Below are 20358 nucleotides of genomic sequence, written 5' to 3'. Positions count from 1 at the left end.
CGGCGACGATCCTGCTGGGACAGGAGGCCAGGCAGTGGGGCGCAGGGAACCAGAAAACGCAGGGGACTCGCGGGGCAGTGGACACGGGGGAGGAGGCCGGTGCGGATAAGACAACTGCGCTGGGTGGGGTGCAGGGGCGGACGGAAGCTGCGCGTTCCCCCGGCTTCCTCCTACCGCACTCTTATCGGCTGGTGGGGGCACCGAGTGGCACACCCCTCCCACCCCTTTAACAGGGACACTCCCCTTTAAGGCGGGCGCCCGCGCGCACCCGGCCCCGCCCTTCGGGTGCGCGCGCGGCGGCGGCGGCGCCGGCTCCGCCGGGAGCGCACGTGCCGGCGCCGGGCGGAGGAGCGGGAGGCGGGAGCGGGGCCGCGGGAGGAGGGGAGGCGCCGGGGGCGCGCGCGCGCGCTGGGCGCTGCTGGGCTGCGGCGGCGGCGGCGGCGGTTACTATGGCGGAGTCGGCCGGAGCCTCCTCATTCTTCCCCCTCGTCGTCCTCCTGCTCGCCGGCAGCAGCGGGTCCGGGCCCCGGGGAATCCAGGGTGAGTCCGGGGCGGGGGGCGGGGGCCGGGATGGAGAGGGCCGGGCGAGGGCGAGGCCTCGCGCCGCGGCGCCTGGGCTCCAGCGCGCCCCTTCCCCACGCGCACAATATGGCCGGGCGGGGGGCGCGGAGGAGTCGGGGTGACCCCAGTGGCTCCTCCTCACCCCCTAGGCTCGGCCGTCCAGCCCCGACCGAGCTCACGCCGGGCCCCTGAGGACTCGAGCCCTCTGCCAGGCGGAGCTGGATTCGGGGAGCTCTCGGGGGTTGTGCTCCAAGCACCCCTATATATTTCATAAAGGGAGTACGGGCTTCTTTCCAAAGATGTGGGGATCATGTTTTTGCCCCTCGGCTTGTCCAGGGGCGGGGGTCTTGGTTTCCTCTCCCCAGGTGCTCCTGGGGGGGATGCCTTTTCTCCCGCCAAGATTGTGGGGCTGCGGCGGGAGGGTCTTTGCTTCCCGAGGTATCCAGACGCGGGGAGCCCAGGCGCACCTCCGAGGGCAGGGGAAGGGGTCTCTAACCTTTCCTTCCGACCCGGGGCATCCCTTCGCCTCCCTCTGCTCCCTCCCTCATGTTCCGGGCAAGGGAGTCACATTTCCCCTTCGCGCAGCCCCTGGAGTTCAGTGGGGCACCCCCCCCCCCCAATTCACACGCCCTGTGGCAGCTCTTTGGAGGAAGTGGGACGACCAGGCCCCTCCGCTGGGGAGGAGTTTGCCTTCGAGCCTCTCTAATCCTAGGAGACCTGGTTCCCGAATGGTTAATCTTCATCTAGGTGTGTTTGCTCTCCACCTCCCTCCCCCACCCCACCCCACCCCACCCCACCCCAGGGGGCCCATTCAGTTGCTCACTTCGTGGACGCCTTTCAGGTGAAATCCTGGAACCCGCCTCCAACCCTCGGGATGATTTAAAGATCCCACCACTGGACCCGCTCCGCGGCCCGGGGTCAGTCCTGATTTGCCTTTCCGCACGACCCCTCTTAACCCCCCTCCGCGCTCGCCCTCCCCTGCCCGCACACACCCCTCACCTTCCAACGCCCACAGCCTTTGGCTCCCCACCCCACCCCCACCCTCCCAGCTAGAGAGGTGGTACCTTTCTGTGGCACCCTCCACCGGGTGCGTTATTGATGAGGCTTTGTGGGGCTGAGAAGAGCAGATGAAACCCTCAGATATTTCATTTAAGAGAGTTGTCTCCGAGGTGTCCTGGCACGGGGGTAGCAGATGTAGGTTATATTTGGCAGTTATATTGGAGTGATTATTGACCCGCAGATGGATCTGGGAGAGGCTGTCAGGACTGTATATGCTCTGATGTACAAAGCCTGCTGCTTTGACTTCTCAGCAGCCCCCCGCCTTTCAACAGTGGGAGATGAAGTGTGTGTTCTGTGGCTCTCCTCTCTACACTCCAGATAATGATTCTCAGGTGGTTCAGGCTCCTTTAATACACCAGACAATCAGGAAAGGACCTCATCCCACTTTGGAGTGTCAGAAACAAGTTCATTGTCTCCAGCTCCGATATTTGTTCCCAGTGGTGGTGCCTGTGCAAGTGGGGTCTTTGTTCAGTGGCTAATACTTGTGTTCAGCACCTGGCGTGTGTTCCTGGGTCTCCGTGCGCTGTGCTCGGCGATATGCGGTGGTTCTGATAACACAGGGAAGGTGTGTGAACGCAGCCTGACATTTAAGATCATGGCTTTCGTGAATAATGTTTTCTGGGCCTTATTGTGGGCCATGGTTTTGGAAAGTGTAACATCATGTTATTTCTCTACTGGGGTAGTAAATAAGGAGACTTGGGCTTCAGGTTTGTCACCTGATATGTGTATGAATAAATCTTTAAATTCCTTCCATAGGAATTTTTATCCAGTCCCTACTGTATGCAAGATTTTTAACAGCCGTTTCCCTGTTAACTTGGTGTAGTGTCTGTGGGGCTTTTCTTGTTGTGAGCTTAGTTAAGAATGTTTAATTGATAATCCAACTGGTTCTGAATGGGGCAGAGTTCATTTTATTTTTTTTTGTAACCTTCCTAAAATGGGTGTTTGTGGGGGTGAGATGGGTGGTCAAAATAGGGAATTAGTTTCTTTTTTTGGTAAACTGGAAATTGGGTTGTGTGTCCAGCAAACATTCTCGAAGGCCTTTAAACTTCTTGGCCAGACACTACAGTTTTTTCCGGGACACAGCTAGTTGCCAATAGTGCATGCTACAGAGACCACTGTTGCAAAAGGCTTAAAGTAAAACGTCAGTTCTGGGAAAATAGAGGCTGATGATAACAAGAAGTTGATTGCTTTCCTCCCCTGCACTTCCTCTGTCAGCTTCCCTAGGTGGGCTGGAGGAGCCCCGGAGCCCCAGCCCTGCTGCCTGCTGCCTGGGCATGACATGAGGACAGCAAGGGAGAGGTGTTTCTTTTAATTAGTGAACTAGTAAAAGGCCAGCGATAAGGCGAATGACTTCCAGGTTATATATAAACAGCATCCATTTGATAGGTGTACCAAGTTTTAAGGCCTCTCTTTGGAATTTTCACACTATATTTAAAAATGTAAAATTGCATTAGTTGGTAACAGAAGACACTCATTTCTTAAGAAGAAAGCAATAATCATGGCAGCAGTTGAGCTTCTGATAGGAACATTTTGAGCTGCTTTGAACAGACTGAAAATCTCCTTTCAGGCCAAGTCTTGTAACTTCATTCAGTGGACGTGGTTTTGAAGTACAGTTGAAAGTGAACTCTTGGAGAGAGGAAGGGAATCTCTGATTAGTTTTGTTAAAAGCTCCTGGAGCAGATGTGATTGGAACATAATAAAATGGCTACTCTGGTTAAAGGTTAGAGCCAGAGGGAGGGAGGGAGGAAGCTGGTTTTCAGCCCCACAGTGTGGCTCCCTTACAGGCTGTCCTTGAATAAGTCACTGAGCCTCACTGTGACTGCCTCGGTTCTCCCTCCGTCACGTAAGGAAGCAGTCTGTGTCGCTCTTATTGGGACATTTGTGAGACTGACTTACCGATAGCCAGTTGGCTGGGAGGTATTTTTAGACATAGTTTCTGACTTCAGTGAACAAGCGAAGTTGCGTTACTTTTTATGTTTTGGGGCAGAGTAACATACTGTCGGGATTGACAGAAGCGCCACCGCGTCACAGTGTGGTTAATTTCTTCTTATTTGTGCATTTTTGAAGATGAGTCAGATTTCTGTCTTTTGACAGGCTCTTCCATCGTAGACCCGGCAGCATACCTGTGCTAATCAAAAGCAGTCTGGAGGGAGTGACCTGCTTTAGGCTTTATTGGTTTGGCAACGTTTTAATTCTTACGCAACTCTGGGTATGTTTATGGCACTATGTAAATGTTACATAAGAACATGGAAGCTGCGAGGTGGCCGGCATGGTGCCTGTGAACACAGGAAGGTGAGGCTTCATCCTAAAGGACCTTGGGAACCTGCAATCAGTGCAGGAAGAAGCGGCACTTCATTTCCCTCTAGAAACCTTTTTAGTTGATTGTGTCTTTCAGGTGGACTGCTGTGTTATAAATAGGTTTATTCTCCACTGGTGAGCTAATTGTAACCTTGCTACCAAAATATGAATCAGAAGGCGAGGAGAGGAGACGCGCTGCTGCTTTCAGCAGGTCCTGTGGAAGCCGCTTGTTGCATTTTGGAACATGAGTTGAATTGCATTGCAGTCTGTTCTCATAATAACTCAGGAGTACAGGGTGTTGAGGTGGAATGGAATTCTCAGTTCATGGTGCTTTAGGTCTTTCTTTTTGAAGGTTAAATTAGAATACTGAAGTGGCTCTTTTGTTTTAATTTTGAAATCCTTATTGTTTACTGTTCAGTTTTTGCTCAGAGCAGCAGTGAACATTAATTCTGGAATCCCGCCTCCTTGTCTTGAATTCTTGTGTTATTTGTCTGTTATAGTAGGGGTTGATGTAAGGGGGTCTTCTCTCACTTTCCTCTCTGAATTTATGCAATGAAAATCCCAGAGTCCTCTTTCTCACCAACCCTGCTGCTGCTGGAAGTGCTGCAGGCATCCGGAGCCCGTCAGTTCCGCCTAGACTGGGGTTGCTGAAACCTCCTAAGGAATCAGCTGCTCAGACCTGACAGTCCCCCACAGTCTTCTAACTTGCATGCTCTCACTCTGCAGGCACTGCTTCCTGGCCAGGTTCGAATACCTGCTCGTGGTTTTTGCTCACCTCAGTTTCTCACACATGGTTTAACCTGAGCTTGGGCTCCAGAGGCACCATCTCGGCCTTGTGTGTTCTCCCTTCCTCTGGCTTCTCTATCAGGATAAAAGCAGCACCAGGGGAAACTGCCACTGCAGAGTGTATCTTTCTGTCCCTCGCTCTGTAGAGTTGCCAGAATTTAGTTGTGAAGTTTCCATCCCAGGTGATCTCACCTGCTGTCTGGGTTTCAGATGGTGCTACTTCTGGCAGCTTGGGGGTTCTTTTCTCTCTCTCTCTCTCTCTCTCTCTCTCTCTCTCTCTCTCTCCCTCTCCCTCTCTCTCTCTCTCTCCCTCTCTCTCTCTCTCTCCCTCTCCCTCTCCCTCTCCCTCTCTCTCTCTCTCCCTCTCCCTCTCTCCCCCTCTCTCCCTCTCTCCCCACGTAGTCTTTTTTTCCCCTCTCTCTTTCTCTCTCTCTCTCCACTTAGTCTTAAGCCTGCATTTGTCTTGCTAATATGTTAAATTTAACATAATAAAAGTAACTACTTCACCCTCTATAGCAGTGGTTCTCAACCTTCCTAATGCCGAGATCCTTGAATATAGTTCTTCATGTTGTGGTGACCCCCAACCATGAAATTATTTTCATTGCTACTTCATAACTGTAATTTTGCTACTGTTATGAATTGTAATGTAAATATCTGATATGCAGGATGTATTTTCATTGTTCGCGACCCACAGGTTGAGAACTGCTGCTTTATAGTATCAGTCACCCCTAATATTTACACAATTATATACAGGAGAATTCTTTATTCATTCAGATGGGTATGTGCCTGGAATGGTTCTTTTTATTTTTTTTAATATATTTTATTGATTTTTACAGAGAGGAAGGGAGAGGGATAGAGAGTTAGAAACATCGATGAGAGAGAAACATCGATCAGCTGCCTCCTGCACACTCCCCACTGGGTACGTGTCCGCAACCCAGGTACATGCCCTTGACCGGAATCGAACCTGGGACCCCTGAGTCCTCAGGCCGACCCTCTATCCACTGAGCCAAACCAGCCAGGGCTGGAATGGTTCTTGGTATGAGGAAATAACAGAGAACAGGATGGACAAAGATCCATAAATCCCTGATTGTCATGGAATTTACAACTGCAGTGGCTTAGACTGAAAATAAAGAAGTAAACACAGTGGTCAGTTGTGAGTGCTGTGAAGAAACTAAACCAGGATGCTGTGTTAGAGGGTGCTGGGAGCTGCCCTTCCACATCGACCTCAACTCTGTAAAATGGGGTGATTGCCCTCATCTCCTTATTTGTGGTAGTTATGTTCTGTAAAGTCAACTGGAATCCTGGATTATCCAGTACGGAACCATTGCTCCCAGGGGAAACAGAGGGTTAGGTTCCTGTGAGCCGCTGGTCACAGCATTACATCAACCAATCAGTGCATCACCTTGTCTTCTGCGTATTTCTGTTTAAGACACCTTGTTTAACATACATTGTTGATTATTAAATATTGAACTCAAGGCCAATAGCACTATAACGCATGCCCGAACAAAGCTTTTCTAACGTATGCATTTTCTCTGTAAGGCACGTTATGTTCTTAGCATTTCAGCACTACTCTTGAAGGCCATTTTAAACTGAAATCACCAACAAAACCACAGAAAGGCAAAAAGCACTGCACTAAATAGACCATGAAAAGCCACATACTTACAGTGTAAGAGCTGAAACAGGCAGAGCGCTGCCTGTCCACCTCAGCTGGGACATGTGCGTTGGGTGTTCAGACTGCCGTGCACATGTTCAGATTTTTCACCCCTCGGTGCATGTCCACAAATGACTGAGAGAGCACCGAGAGTATTGATTTGGGGGTTACAAGTAAATTTTAGCTATTAGGCTGATTCACAAATACAGAATCTATAATTGATAAGGATCAACTGTATTTTGTTAAAGCTGTTCAAATAATTGTGGGTGAGAGAAAATTATATGGACATTCAAGGACTCCTACTAAATGGTTTCATTGAACCAGGATTTTTATATATATAGTTAGAAGTCCCATTTTCAGCCTGTAAATAAATTAAACATACACACACACACACACACACACACACACACACACATACACACATAGAGAGAGAGGAAGAGAGAGAACTGTGGTGTCTAAAGATTCTTTTAACACGTTTATTGAGCACCTACCATATTCCAAACACTATTGTTTATAGTAAACAAAAAGAGACAAAAATGCCTTTCTTCATGAAGCTTACCTTCCTGGCAGGTGAGATAGTCAATACAGAAATAAAATATTTCTACAGCCCATCCTTTACCTCCCACCCCCCAAGATTCTCAGCCTTACACACACCTCTTCCAGTTATTCAGTCAAACATGAATGTAGGTACTACTGTGAAGGGATTTTGTAGATGTAATTAAGGTCCCTAAATGGTTGATCTTCATATAGGGCAGTTAAAATCCTGATTTCTGGGCCTCATTCTCCGGAAATTCTGTTTCTTTGTTATGGGGTGGGGCCACAACATTCGTAACAAAGAAACAGAATTTCTGGAGGATGAGGCCCAGAAATCAGGATTTTAAAAAGATTCCCAGGTGATTCTAATGTGCAGCCAAGGTTGAGAGCCACTGGTATAGGGAGACTGTTATGGTAGACAGAACCTAATCAAGCTAGCTAGCCCTTTGAAAGCAGAGAATTTTCTCAGCTGATTGCAAAAGAGGAAGGCAGAGATACTCCAGCTGGCTTGAAAGAAAATAAACATCTGTATATGAACGGGCCACAGGGGCCAGGAACTGCAGGCCGACTCTGGGAGCTGAGAGTGGTCCGTGGCTGTCAGCGTGGGGCGGGGGGGAATGGGGATCTCAGCCCTTGTGCACAAGGCAGCGGGGTTTGCCAGCAACCAGTGAACTTGAAAGATGCTTGAGATCTGGTACTCGCCATCCCATCGCTGGACCTTGCATGTATAAAGTACTTTGACCACATGTGGCTTTCATCTACTGCCTGTTGCCTTTTCCTAGCTATTTGTGAGTGTTTGGAGGAGAGAGCAAATTTTGGGTGCTTTGGCTATAGTGTTTTTTAGGTGAATGTGTTGTACACACACACAAACACACACAGGGTGGGGCAAAAGTAGGTTTACAGTTATGAGTATTTGGAACACAGTTTATTCTTGTATTATCGCTTATTAATTATTGTATTATTTTTAAGTAAGTATTTGTGGTGAACCCATCTGGCCCCAAATCTTCATTTATTATCTTGGTATATGTTTGTGTATTACATTTTACAATTGTAGTAGGTAAGATTGACTCAGATTCGATCAGTGTTCGTTTCTAATACCCAGACTAAGCTGAAAGAGAGGGATACTGAGGAAAGAATCTGTCTTTGCCCTTTAGAAGTTTATACACAAATTGACTGTTTGTCTGCTTGTTGGAGCAACCACAAAATTACGAAGAGTTCATACCCTTATTGACTGGACGACAGTAGTAATAAAAGCTTCATATGGACGGAATGTTTACTGCACACTCACGTGTTGAGTGGAGGCACTCTTGTCCCCATTTCATCTAGGAAACAGCTGGGGCATACAGAGGTTAGGCCAGGGGCCGAGCGAGGTCCGTCTGACTCCAAAGCATGTGCCCTAAATACTGTGCCATATACTATGGTGCCTACTCAGTCATTTTCTAACCAGTCTCTGCCTCCAGCCTCCCACTTTTCCTCCATCCCAGGGCTGACTTTAACTTGGGAAAATACACCTTCTGCATCTGATGTTTCTACCGTTTTTATGTAGCCTCCAGGATCAATGCCAGACCCCTTAGCCTGGCATCACAGTCCATCCCATCTGGCCTCATCTCTCTTACTGCCCCATCTGTGGCTGGAACCTTGATATTGTTGCATCTGTCCATTCACTGTGGACCTAACATGCCTTGTGCCTTTCTTGGCCTTAGCCTTCTTTTAGCCAAACCCAGCATCCTGCAATGTAGACTTTCTTTGTCCTCCTGTCTTTCCCCGGTCAGTGATCTCGTCCTCTCTGCTTTTACTCTTTGGTCCTTATTGGTAGTGTGGAGGTTTTTAGTTGTCTGCTCCTCCCATTCTCCCACCCTCCAGCCCCCAAAAATTTATGTTAGAAACTGGCTTATTCTTCTTTACATGGCTTTGTCCTGTCACAGAGCCTTGCATACTTTTTTAAAAAAATATTTTATTGAATTTTTACAGAGAGGAAGGGAGAGGGATAGAGAGTTAGAAACATTGATGCGAGAGAAACATCGATCAGCTGCCTCCTGCACGCTCCCTACTGGGGATATGCCCACAACAAAGGTACATTGCCCTTCACCTGGATCGAACCGGGGACCCTTGAGTCCGCAGGTCGACGCTCTATCCACTGAGCCAAACCGGTCAGGGCAACATACTTTAAGTACGTAATAAATTTGCTTTTTTCTGTCCTCTCAGCAAAATCCTAGGTAAATAATTCCAATTCTGACCTGCTATAATTTTATCATCTCCTGTATATGCAGTTTTTATCCCAGTTACTCAAAAATATCACAGACGTTTTGTGAGTTACTTGGGATGTCATAATATCTCTTCTACCTCACCTCTTTCATCTCCATTTATTCTACCACCTATTTTATTCCAGCCAAATTAACTTGATTTCAACCTCATTAGTTTTATTCTCAGCCCTGGCTGAATTTTTTTCTTCTCTTTCATTGTCCCAGATGCCTGAAACCATTCCTATCCTTTTCTTACTCAAAACTGATGTACACCATCTCCTTTCCACTCATCCATAGTATCATAAATAGATCAGGAAATAAATTCAGAATATCACCATAAATATCCTCCCTGCCCTAATGAGCCACAAATATGTCTACTTATGTACAACAAAGAAAGAAAACAGTGTTTTTGCATGTTCGTTGTAAACTGTTAGTAAAACCAAGTTACTGGTGGATAGTTTAAACATGGTGGCTGAGCCTGCAACATTGGACTTGCTCCATCGTAATGATGCCACTCGCTCTGGTGTTACCTTGACACTCTCCCCAGCAGCAGGTGGGCCCTTGCTGGGTGTTCAGGTATTTACTGTCAGCCATAAATTAAGTTGCATTGACAGGTCTCTTTACCATAAACATCAAACATCTCTTTTGAGCGAGAACAAAGCTTTCATTCTCTAGACCTGAGGCTTAGGGGTGAACTTGTTTAAACAGCTCTCCAAGTAGAATGTCAGAAAGGCAGTTTGTAGAATAGATAGAGTGTGAAGCTGGCTTTTCAAACACCTTTCTCTCATGCAGACTCCATTCCGAGACCTTTTCCCAGATTGGGATTAAAGAGCAAGCTTATCAAGTATCTTATTGTTAAATCTGTGGGTTTTTTCCCTCCTCATACAAATAGCTTCCTTTATGAAGTCAGTTACGTTTTTTCATAAGTGCTTTTACCAGTACATTTTGTGTGTTTTTTAGGTACCACCAACTACACATATGAAATTTGACTTTATTATGGCTCTTGGGAACTTGAGAGGTTTTGTTTTACAATCACCTTGTGAAAGGTGAAGGTGTAACTTGGGTCTTTTTTTACCAATAACATCTGATCACTTTACTGCAAGATTTTTCTAATTCGGTTAGTTAGAGCTTTGGCTGCTTGGTGCAGTGTCAGTGCCCCATTATTGCCCCCCAATACACTTCCCCTTTTCAGGAAAACCTACCTCTATTTTGTGACAGTTTATTGCCAGACACCACCTTCTTTAAAAAAATAATATTAAAAAATTTTTTGATTGATTTTACAGAGAGGAAGGGGAGGGGGAGGAGGGAGGGAGGGAGGGAGGGAGGGAGAGAGAGAGAGAGAGAGAGAGAGAGAGAGAGAGAGAGAGAGAGAAACATGGATGAGTTGCCTCCCGTATGCTACCCCACACACCCAGACCAGGGATCGAATTTGCAACATGGGTATGTGTCCTGACTGGGAATTGAACCTGCCACCTTTAGTGTATGGAATGATGCTCCATTCAACTGAGCCACACCAGCCAGGCAATACCTCCATTTTTAAAAAATATATTTTTTTATTGATTTCAGAGAAGAAGGGAGAGGGAGAGGGAGAGGGAGAGAGAAACATCAATGATGAGAATCACTGATCAGCTGCCTCCTGCATGCTCCCTACTGGGGATCAAGTCCGAAACCCGGGCATGTGCCCTGACCAGGAATTGAACCGTGACCTCCTGGCTCATAGGTTGACACTTAACCATTGAGCCATGCCGGCCAGGCAACATCTGAATTTTTAAATTAAGGATTTTCATAAACACATTGGCTGTTGTCTAGATCAATAATTACTGTAGCCCTAGCCAGTTTGGCCCAGTAGATAGGGCCTGTGGACTGAAGGGTCCTAGGTTGCCAAAGGGGTGGGGGGGGCGGTGGGTTAATTTGCTTTCTGGATATTTAATATAAATGGAATCATACAGTGTGCTACTTCTTTCACTTAACATAATGGTTTTTAAACGTTTATCCATATTGTAGTATATGTCAATAACTTATTTATTTTTGTAGCTGAATAGTATTCCATTATATGAATATACCATATTTTGTTCACCCATTCATTATTTGATGGGCATTTGGGTTGTTTCTACCTTTTAATTATTGTGAATAGTGCTGTTATGAACATTTGTGTACAAATTTTTGTGTGAACGCTTGTTTTTAATCTTTTGAATATACTATACCTAGGAGTAGAATTACTGGGTTATATGGTAATTCAGTGTTTAACTTATCGAGGAACCATCGAGCCGTTTCCACAGCAATGCTTGAGGTTTCAGTTTCTCCGGGTCTTCACCAGTGCTTGCTGTTTTCCTTTTTCATTTCCTTTTGGCCTTCCTAGTAGGTATGAAGTGATATCTTGTGGTTTTTATTTGCATTTGAGTTTGAAATTCTTTTGTATTTGAGATCTTGTTGAACATCTTTTCGTGAACTTGTTGACCATTTGTATATTTTATTTGAAGAAATGTCTGTTCAGGTCCTTTGCCCATTTTTTTAAAAATTGTTTTTCGGCCCTAACTGGTTTGGCTCAGTGGACTCAAGGGTCCCGGGTTCAATTCCAGTCAAGGGCATGTACCTTGGTTGCGGGCACATCCCCAGTGGGGGGTGTGCAGGAGGCGGTTGATCGATGTTTCTCTCATCGATGTTTCTAACTCTCTATTCCCTCTCCCTTCTTCTCTGTAAAAAATCAATAAAACATATTTTTTTAAAAAATTGTTTTTCGTTATTGAGTTGTAAGAGTTCTTTATATATTCTATATACTAGAGTCTAGTGTATATACTAGAATCTAGTAACTAGACCATTATTAGATATATGATTTCTTTTCACCCTCTTAATATTTGTTATCCTTTGGTACACAGAAGTTTTTAATTTTTATGCAGGCCAGTTTATCTATTTTTGTTTTGTTGCTTGTGCTTTTGGTGTGATATCTAAGAGACCATTACCAAATACAAAATCAAAGATTTGCCCCTGTTTTCTTTTTTAAGTTGTAGAATATAAGTTTCACTCTTATATATAGATTTTTAATTCATTTTGAGTTAGTTTTTGTCTATGGTGGAAGGTAAGGGTTCTATTTTTTTTTTTTTTTTTTTGCATGTGGCTATCCAATTGTCCAGCACCATTTGTTGAAGACTTGTCTTCCCCCTTGAAGGTTCTAGACCAGGGGTCCTCAAACTTTTTAAACAGGGGGCCAGTTCACTGTCCCTCAGACCGTTGGAGGGCTGGACTATAGTTTAAAAAAAAAACTATGAACAAATTCCTATGCACACTGCACATATCTTATTTTGAAGTAAAAAAACAAAAACGGGAGCAAGTGCAATATTTGTATTTGCATGTGGCCTGCAGGCCGTAGTTTGAGGACCCCTGTTAGACATTCCTCTCAAAAATCCGTTGATCTTAGATGTATAGATTTGTTTCTCACAAGTCTATTTCATTGATTTATATGCCTATGCTTGTGCCTGGAGTAAGTTTTGAAATCAGAAAGTGTGAGTCCTCCAACTTTATTTTTTAATTTTTCAAGATCACTTTGGCCATTCAGTATCACAGAGTTGTGCAGAGTTGTGGTCCTTGTTCGATCCTAAGGAAGACATAGGGGGTTTGGATAAGGTCCTTGTAAGAATAATTAAAATGATCCTGGGTTGTGATAGGGTATTCCGATAGTTTGGCCTGTCTGATGGAAGAATGAAGGCTGAGAGGGACTTTCTGATCAACTTGTAAAAAATGAAGAGTAAGGGCAGCACAGGCTGATTTGGGCACCAGGTGTATTGGATACGCTACAAGTGGGAGGTTGCCTGGTGAAGTTTGAAGTGGCAAGTTGAGTGTGCAGTGCTCCACACCAGAACTAATTTGATGAAACTTACCTCCAAGAAGCACTTCACATAAGCTACAGATCATAAATACTATAGCTTTAAAACATGTCAGAACATTCACACACCTGTATCTCCCAGGACAGGCATGCACGCTCTGCGGTGTGCCTCTGACCTTTTGAGGTTTGTGCCACCCCTGTGCTCTCCTACACCTCGTCGCCTGGTGATCTGGTCTCAGGCCTAACACTGGGCGAGTGGCAGGAGCCCAGCCCTGTATGGTGGCTCTTAGGAACTGCCAGTGAGCCACAGCCTCACCAGTGTCTTCCCAGTGTCTGCCCGTGGGCAATAGAGGGGACCGAACCCGTGTCCGGCCCGTGGTGAGGCTGTCTCGCCGGGACCTGGCTGTATTAGTGCCTCCACAGCGTGCGGCTGGGCCGAATCTGCCCGAGCTGGGACTTGTCAGCCTTCATCAGCCTTCCTCAAAACACAGCCTCTCTCCTGAGTCAAATTTGCATTTATTTCCTACCACAAACCACCTTCTAACCATATTTTGGAACCATGTTCAAATCCTGCCAAAGCGGTTTTGCCTTTTTAGTTCAGGTTTGACTAGCTTGTTAATAACCAAATTCTGTGCTAGTGGGAATTTTGTTCCGACCACTTTTTAACCTGTTTGTGTGTAGAATGATTTTGTTACTCCTCTGTGATTGGTTTTCCTAATTGTGTTATTTCAACTACGTAACTGTTAGGTATGTGTTGTTTATATTCGTATGTGTAGACTGATTTAACTTGATGAGTCAATATGAAACATTATAAAGGCTGTTATCATTAATCCAGATTTAGCTTTTCAAAGACATTAAAATTAGATTTGTGACTTATAGCAAATTTATAGTAAATTCAGATGTTTGTGTAATTTTATCACTTACTTTGTTTTAGTGAAAAATGAATATTTACAGAAGACTAGCCATAATGTCTGTCTTTAAAGTTCAGGATAAGGTATATAAAATTTAAAGCAGAACTTCCCAGTGTTGGATCAGTGAGGCAAACAATGTGGAATTTAGAAATAAACTGGATTCAAATTTCAGCTGGAGGATTTTAGAGGTCATCTAGTTCAGTCTCTTCTTTCTGGTTAATCATGAGGAAAATGAGGGTCAGAGAGGTTACATGATTTGCCCAATGCCACGCGACTCAGTTACTGGCAGAGCCGAGGCTCAAACAGCAGTTCTTGCTGTGGTCTTGCTTTAACTTGCCACTCCCTAATGAATGGGTAAAGAGACAAATGTTAAGTGTGTTTGAGTTTTACATTGAGAGTTAGGATTAATTTATTGAGCATCTACTTGTTAAGCACTTTTTAATTTCATTTCATTCTTACCTAGTCCTGTGACATCATTATTAACAGTTCCACTTTACAGATTAGGAAACCAGGGTGCATGAAGGTTCCCAACTTGCTCAAGGTCATGTGATTAATATTAGAGCTGGTATTTGAGCCAGGTCTTTCTGACCTGTTTCCTGCTGTGATACCCTGCGTGGCTCCAGTGATAGTAACTGAAACCTTTTCAGGGGTGTGGGCAGTAGTGATGTTTATGTTAAAAATAGATCTTTCTCAGACTTGTCACTCATTGTAAAACATATAGACGTACACAGATAGGTGCAGAGAGAGTCTTTCTCAGAGCACCCACAGCACTTAAGGGATGTTTGGCTAATCTTTATACCATTTCTGTAAGATAAATGGTCTTTTTTGGTGAGGCAGCCAAGGCCCAGATAGATTCAGGGACTTGCTCAATTCCTTATCACAAACCTACAAGGCCCTCCTCCCAGTTCCGGTCTTCGTCCAGTCTAGCATAGATTTCACCACTTTTGTTCTTTCCTGTCTTACACCAAGATTGTTTAAGTACTTCCCAAAAATAATGAGCCACGTGTGGGTGTGTTCGTTCTCCAGGATGAATCACTGTGAAAGGGGCCGTGAACCAATGAAAGGAGGCTAAGTATCTGGAATCAGAGACTCCTGGCTCCCAATTGACGACTCTGAAGTGAGCTTTTTTCAAAAGGCGGCTGCGGGTCTGGCCTGTGTGTCCCACGGTGCTCAGAATAGCCCTCTTGGAGTTGTTCGCTTTCCCTTCTCGCTTCCCAAAATAGACCCAATGCTGTTCTGTTTGCTGCATGGCCTGGTGCATGTATTGAGAGGTGTTCACTCCAAGGGGAACCCCTTTTGTGCTTGAATGTCCCCCTGACACAAAGGAGTGGGTATTGGCTTCCCCAAAGTAACAGGACTGCAGCTTGAGTAAAAGCTTTGGATTGAGTGTTCGGAAGGGCACAGAAGTAAATTTGTTTACAAGGTGAATAAAAGGGAGCAAATAAAGGCATTTGGTAAGAAAAATGGAGAAGGTTCTTTTAGTCTTTGTGTCTGAAAGGATTGGGATTGAAGTTTAGGAGGCATTTACTTTTACAATTCCTTCTAGATTTGGAATGTAGCCTAAAGAGTACCTGCTTTAAACTTCCTGCCTTTAAAAATGTAACACTACCCAAACCCTTCAGCAGGTAGCTACATGTTTTGGAATTTCTCCCTGAAGAAAGGGATCTGATCAAACGCTGTGAAAAAAATAACCACAGGCCCTAGTGCTGTTTACCTGTCAGTGCGCTCTCTCCTTTGTTTCCTTGGCTGGGGGTGGCAGGGATGTGTCCTTTACGGAAGCCTGAGAAAGGAGGGGTGTGACATTGAGATATTTAGAATCTGCCTTTGGATTTGAAAGCCAAGAGGTGCCTCCCATTGTATGGGAGAAAGAGACAAAGATAAACTATTTACAGCCTAAAGGGGTGAGTTACAACAGACTGGGTTTTCATGGGACTGGTCATGTATGTCTCTTCTCTGGGGGCCCTAGTTTGAATACCTTCCCACTCGGTATCCAGATAGTATCCACTTAGTGTCTAGTCTGGGACCTGGGTGGGCCCTACCACCTCCATCCCCTGTGAGTCCCAACCTAAGCATTGTAGTGGCTAAAGCCACACTCCTGCCCCTCCCAAAGGTCAGGGCTCGGTTAGGCTCAGGGGAGACAGTGCTGGGCAGAACCAACTGCTGCTGTCTGTGCTATTCCTGTTAGACAGATAAATCAAGGATTTCAGACTCCAGGGCTGCTGAACTAGCTTTCAGAGGCACAAATTCACTTACAGTAATTTCCTGCCAATAGTCTACACTTATGTATACTACACACCCAGCAAAACTCACTAGGCCCAGAGATGATTACATACACTACCAATTTGAGAAAAAAAAAATATATAGATATAGATATAGATATCATATATAGACATATATTACTCCTTAAAGTGATATCCAGGGACCTTTCAGAATGGGTTAAACACATTGAGTCCTTTTTATGCATTAGCTCATTTAATCCTCACAGTAACTTTATGAGGTAGCCACTGATATTATCTTCTTTGGAGGGTATTGTTTTTGCCTCATGAGAGAGGTATTTGCCATGGACTAAAGGAGTAGTTGGCAAACTGCAGCTCGTGAGCCACATGTGGCTCTTTGGCCCCTTGAGTGTGGCTCTTCCACAAAATACCACGTGCGGGCGCACAGGTACAGTGCGATTGAAACTTCGTGGCCCATGCGCAGAAGTCGGTATTTTGTGGAAGAGCCACACTCAAGGGGCCAAAGAGCCACATGTGGCTCACGAGCCGCAGTTTGCCGACCACTGGACTAAAGGAAGAGGATGTTGGACAGTCAGGGGAAGCTTTTCTTTTTTTTTAAATCCTCACCTGAGGATATGTTTATTGATTCGAGAGAGAGAGAGAAACATCAGTGTGAGAAACAATCTATCAGTTGCCTTCCGCAGCACCCTGACCGGGGTCGAACCCACAGCCTTTTGGTGCACAGGACAACGCTCCAACCAGCTGAGCCACTCAGCCGGGATGGCGGGGGAAACTTTTCAAAGGAAGTGATGTTTAAGCTGAATTTTAAAGGATTTGTAAGAATTCGCCAGGAAAAAGAGCACTGCAGCAAAAGAATATATGGGAGTATGCATACTGACTGCATTCAGGAGACTAGGCATCTAAATTTAAAGAAAAACGTCTTTCCCAGTCACAAAATTACTTGTATTAAGTCTAAGGCAAAGTTCAAAAGGTAGTTTCTCTGTGTCTCAGAGGCATAAAATAGAGCACTTAGAGGAAAATGGTGGGGCCTAGAAGGTCTTGTTTGTGAGCTGAATAAACGGGTGAAAAGGTTGTGTCTCCATTGACAGTATCATCTTTCTGACCTGATCTCTATAAAAGCTCCTTATTTTGGAACATTAAGGATGCTAAGGAATGATATTCTAAGTTTGTGAAAGGACCTGGGATAAGATCTAATCTTTGATGTCAGTGTCTACTCCCAAATTTCCTGCAGCTCTGCTGTGTACATGCACCAGCTGCCTACAGGCCAACTACACATGTGAAACAGATGGGGCCTGCATGGTTTCCATTTTCAACCTGGATGGGATGGAGCACCATGTGCGTACCTGCATCCCCAAAGTGGAGCTGGTCCCTGCTGGGAAGCCCTTCTATTGCCTGAGCTCCGAGGACCTGCGTAACACCCACTGCTGCTATACTGACTTCTGCAACAAGATCGACCTGAGGGTGCCCAGTGGTGAGTGGACACCCTTGTTGGATTATTGGCTCATCTTGGAGGTGGGGCACCCCTGTCATTTCATTCTTCTCTACGCTTCCCAATCCCTTTATTTGATGATAGGTAAACTTTTTGAAGTTCCCTAAGGCAGTAGTAGGCAAACTCATTAGTCAACAGAGCCAAATATCAACAGTACAACGATTGAAATTTCTTTTGAGAGCCAAATTTTTTAAACTTAAACTATATAGGTAGGTACATTGTTATTAACTTAAGTAGGGTACTCCTAAGGCTTAGGAAGAGCCACACTCAAGGGGCCAAAGAGCCGCATGTGGCTCGCAAGCTGCAGATTGCCGACCACGGCCCTAAGGTGACAAGGGATGGGATTGCTCCCACATCAGGTTTGTAGATAAGAGGATGAGGGAGGCAGATTGTTGTCAAGATGGTCCCAGAGGTGAAAGGTGCATTTTGGATGGTGGCCAAGTGGCATAGGCGGCTGTTGAGGAGTGGGAGAACCAGGCAAGGAGGGGGGTGGGAGTGGGTGGGTATGGGACTGATTCTGAAGGAGGCAACCCCAGAGCCTCAGGAAGGGAGCTTTTGGGGTGGGGTGAAGGCAATACTGGAAAGAGGGGCTACAATTAGGCAAAAAGGGCAGTGATCAAGGCTGGGAAGTGTTAGACCTCACCCCTCTACAGGCAGTGATGCCATTTAGAAGGCATCACTGAGGAGAGAGAGGAGCAGGAGAGAGACTGGAGCAGAGCTTGAAAGAGTTACAAGTTGAAGAGTAGATCCTGGCATCTGTCTGGGCCACTGAGATGGGAAAAGTACCATGAACTTACGAAGTGGGTTATGGATTTGACTGATGCAAAGGGCACTAAAGAGGTTTGCATGTGAGAGCAGACAAACTAGCCCCATAAGACTAGAGGTCAGGCACACCTTGAGCATGTGGAGAGGGAACGGGCATTTCACTTAGAGGGAGGTGTTGGGGATGAATAGGGCCAGTGCATTCCCTTGTTTTGACTCTTTGTTCTTTCCCTCTCCTTTCTCACTTGACCCAGGTCACCTCAAGGAGCCTGAGCACCCTTCCATGTGGGGCCCTGTGGAGCTGGTCGGCATCATTGCCGGCCCAGTGTTCCTCCTGTTTCTCATCATCATCATTGTTTTCCTTGTCATTAACTATCACCAGCGTGTCTATCACAACCGCCAGAGGCTGGACATGGAAGATCCCTCATGTGAGATGTGCCTCTCCAAAGACAAGACGCTCCAAGATCTTGTCTACGATCTCTCCACATCAGGGTCTGGCTCAGGTACTGAGTTCTTCTGGCCTTGTGTCTGTCGGCCTTCATCACTGCTTCCCAGCAGGATAGATGGAGCATTTCTGAGATAGGCTGGACCTTACACTTGTTTCTAGCAGCAGTGAGTTTTGGTGTCATACTTCCCCTTCTTGTGGAGTCTGACATGTAATAAGATAAGGGGAGGGGGGTCACAGAAAATCTTTCATTCCCTGGGATTCCAAAGGTCAAGTGCAAACCTTTCTCGTCCAGAAACTCTTGCTCTCTCGTCCAGAAACTCTTGCTCTCTCCAAGTTCTGTAACCAACATCTATTAAAATTCATCTGGTTCCACCTGAGCGGTGGAGTGCTCAATTTAAGGGCCCCTTTTGAGAAACAGGAGTGTGCCGCGTTCCTGTGAGGTGGTGACAGCTAATCATTGATCCCTGAGCAACCACAAGGGGAGTTTAAGGACATTGAGTGAAGCTGAAAGCTGGGTTTGGTGAATCATTGACTTGTTCCAGTTGCCCAGGGGTTTTTTCATGTGGTTAAATAAAGGCAGCTTGGGCTTCCAGCACGGCAACAGCCCCATTTCTTGTCCTGCCTGTTGGTCACCGAGTCTTCCTTAGATGAGGGGATTGAACCAAACACTGGGCCTTGTCGTGAGACCAGGATTGGCAAAAGGGGATTGGATTGTTCGGGTCTCAGGGTATATAGCTCAGCTAGCTATCAGGTATGAGTGTGACTGCAAAATAGTCTTTTCATGAAGATAAACAATTATTTTAGTGATGGTGGTATTCTGTTCTTGTAAAAAAATCATCCACAAAAATCATTATTGTTGCCAATGTAGCGAAAACATACAGAATCATATTTGTGAGAATTTTGTGTTTACGTATTTTTTTATATATTTTATTGATTTTTTACAGAGAGGAAGGGAGGAGGGATAGAGAGTTAGAAACATCGATGAGAGAGAAACATCGATCAGCTGCCTCCTACACACTCCCCACTGGGGATGTGCCTGCAACCAAGGTACATGCCCTTGATCAGAATCGAACCCGGGACCCTTCAGTCCGCAGGCCAACGCTCTATCCACTGAGCCAAACCGGTTAGGGCATGTTTATGTATTTTTTTTTTTGCCATGTGACAAGACTGTTCTGTAGGGAAATTATACCATCAGTCATAGCCAGACATTTCTCCTTGAACACAAGGAATACTTTGACATCTCTTGAATTTTAGTGGTTTTGCCTTTATTAAGCTCTGCAGTAGAGTGTGCCAAAATGATGGATGTATTAAAAGCTGTATACATTTAGGAAGAGAGAAAAATAGATGGCCTGTTCTTTGATGAAGGAGGAAGGGCAGTGGTTAGACCTTCCTGACTGCCTGTGGCTTGATTTGCTGTCAGAGGAGGGTAGCTTGGTTTCCAGAGTCCAGCTGAGGCTCTGGAAGGTGCGTGGTGGTTAGTCAGCTGGGATGAAGGGATTAATAACCATTTCTCTCTGGATGGTTTAGTCCAGTGGTCGGCAAACTCATTAGTCAACAGA

At 45.7% G+C, this 20358-nt stretch overlaps 1 protein-coding gene across 5 annotated transcripts in view; it reads left to right on the top strand.

Annotated features, from left to right (window-relative positions):
* Nucleotides 1-366: 366 nt before the first annotated feature.
* ACVR1B (activin A receptor type 1B) overlaps nt 367-20358 on the top strand; it is a 36270-nt gene continuing 16278 nt past the window's right edge. For 2 of the 5 annotated variants that reach the window (XR_004965878.1, XM_036298053.1), the window contains exons 1-3: nt 369-540; nt 17332-17571; nt 18606-18854. Coding sequence is in view for 3 of the 5 variants with exons in the window: in XM_036298053.1 (XP_036153946.1) it covers nt 450-540; nt 17332-17571; nt 18606-18854 (580 nt within the window). In the remaining 2 variants the exon portion in view is untranslated. Of the gene's footprint in view, nt 541-1458; nt 1479-17331; nt 17572-18605; nt 18855-20358 lie in introns of those variants that run through there. The other 3 variants (XM_036298056.1, XR_004965879.1, XM_036298055.1) reach the window with 3 other exon arrangements.

This window comes from Myotis myotis, unplaced genomic scaffold, assembly GCF_014108235.1.
Source record: "Myotis myotis isolate mMyoMyo1 unplaced genomic scaffold, mMyoMyo1.p scaffold_m19_p_3, whole genome shotgun sequence".
Taxonomy (NCBI): Eukaryota; Metazoa; Chordata; class Mammalia; order Chiroptera; family Vespertilionidae; genus Myotis; species Myotis myotis.
Note: the sequence above shows the minus strand (reverse complement) of the source record. Positions and strands in the feature narration are given on the sequence as shown.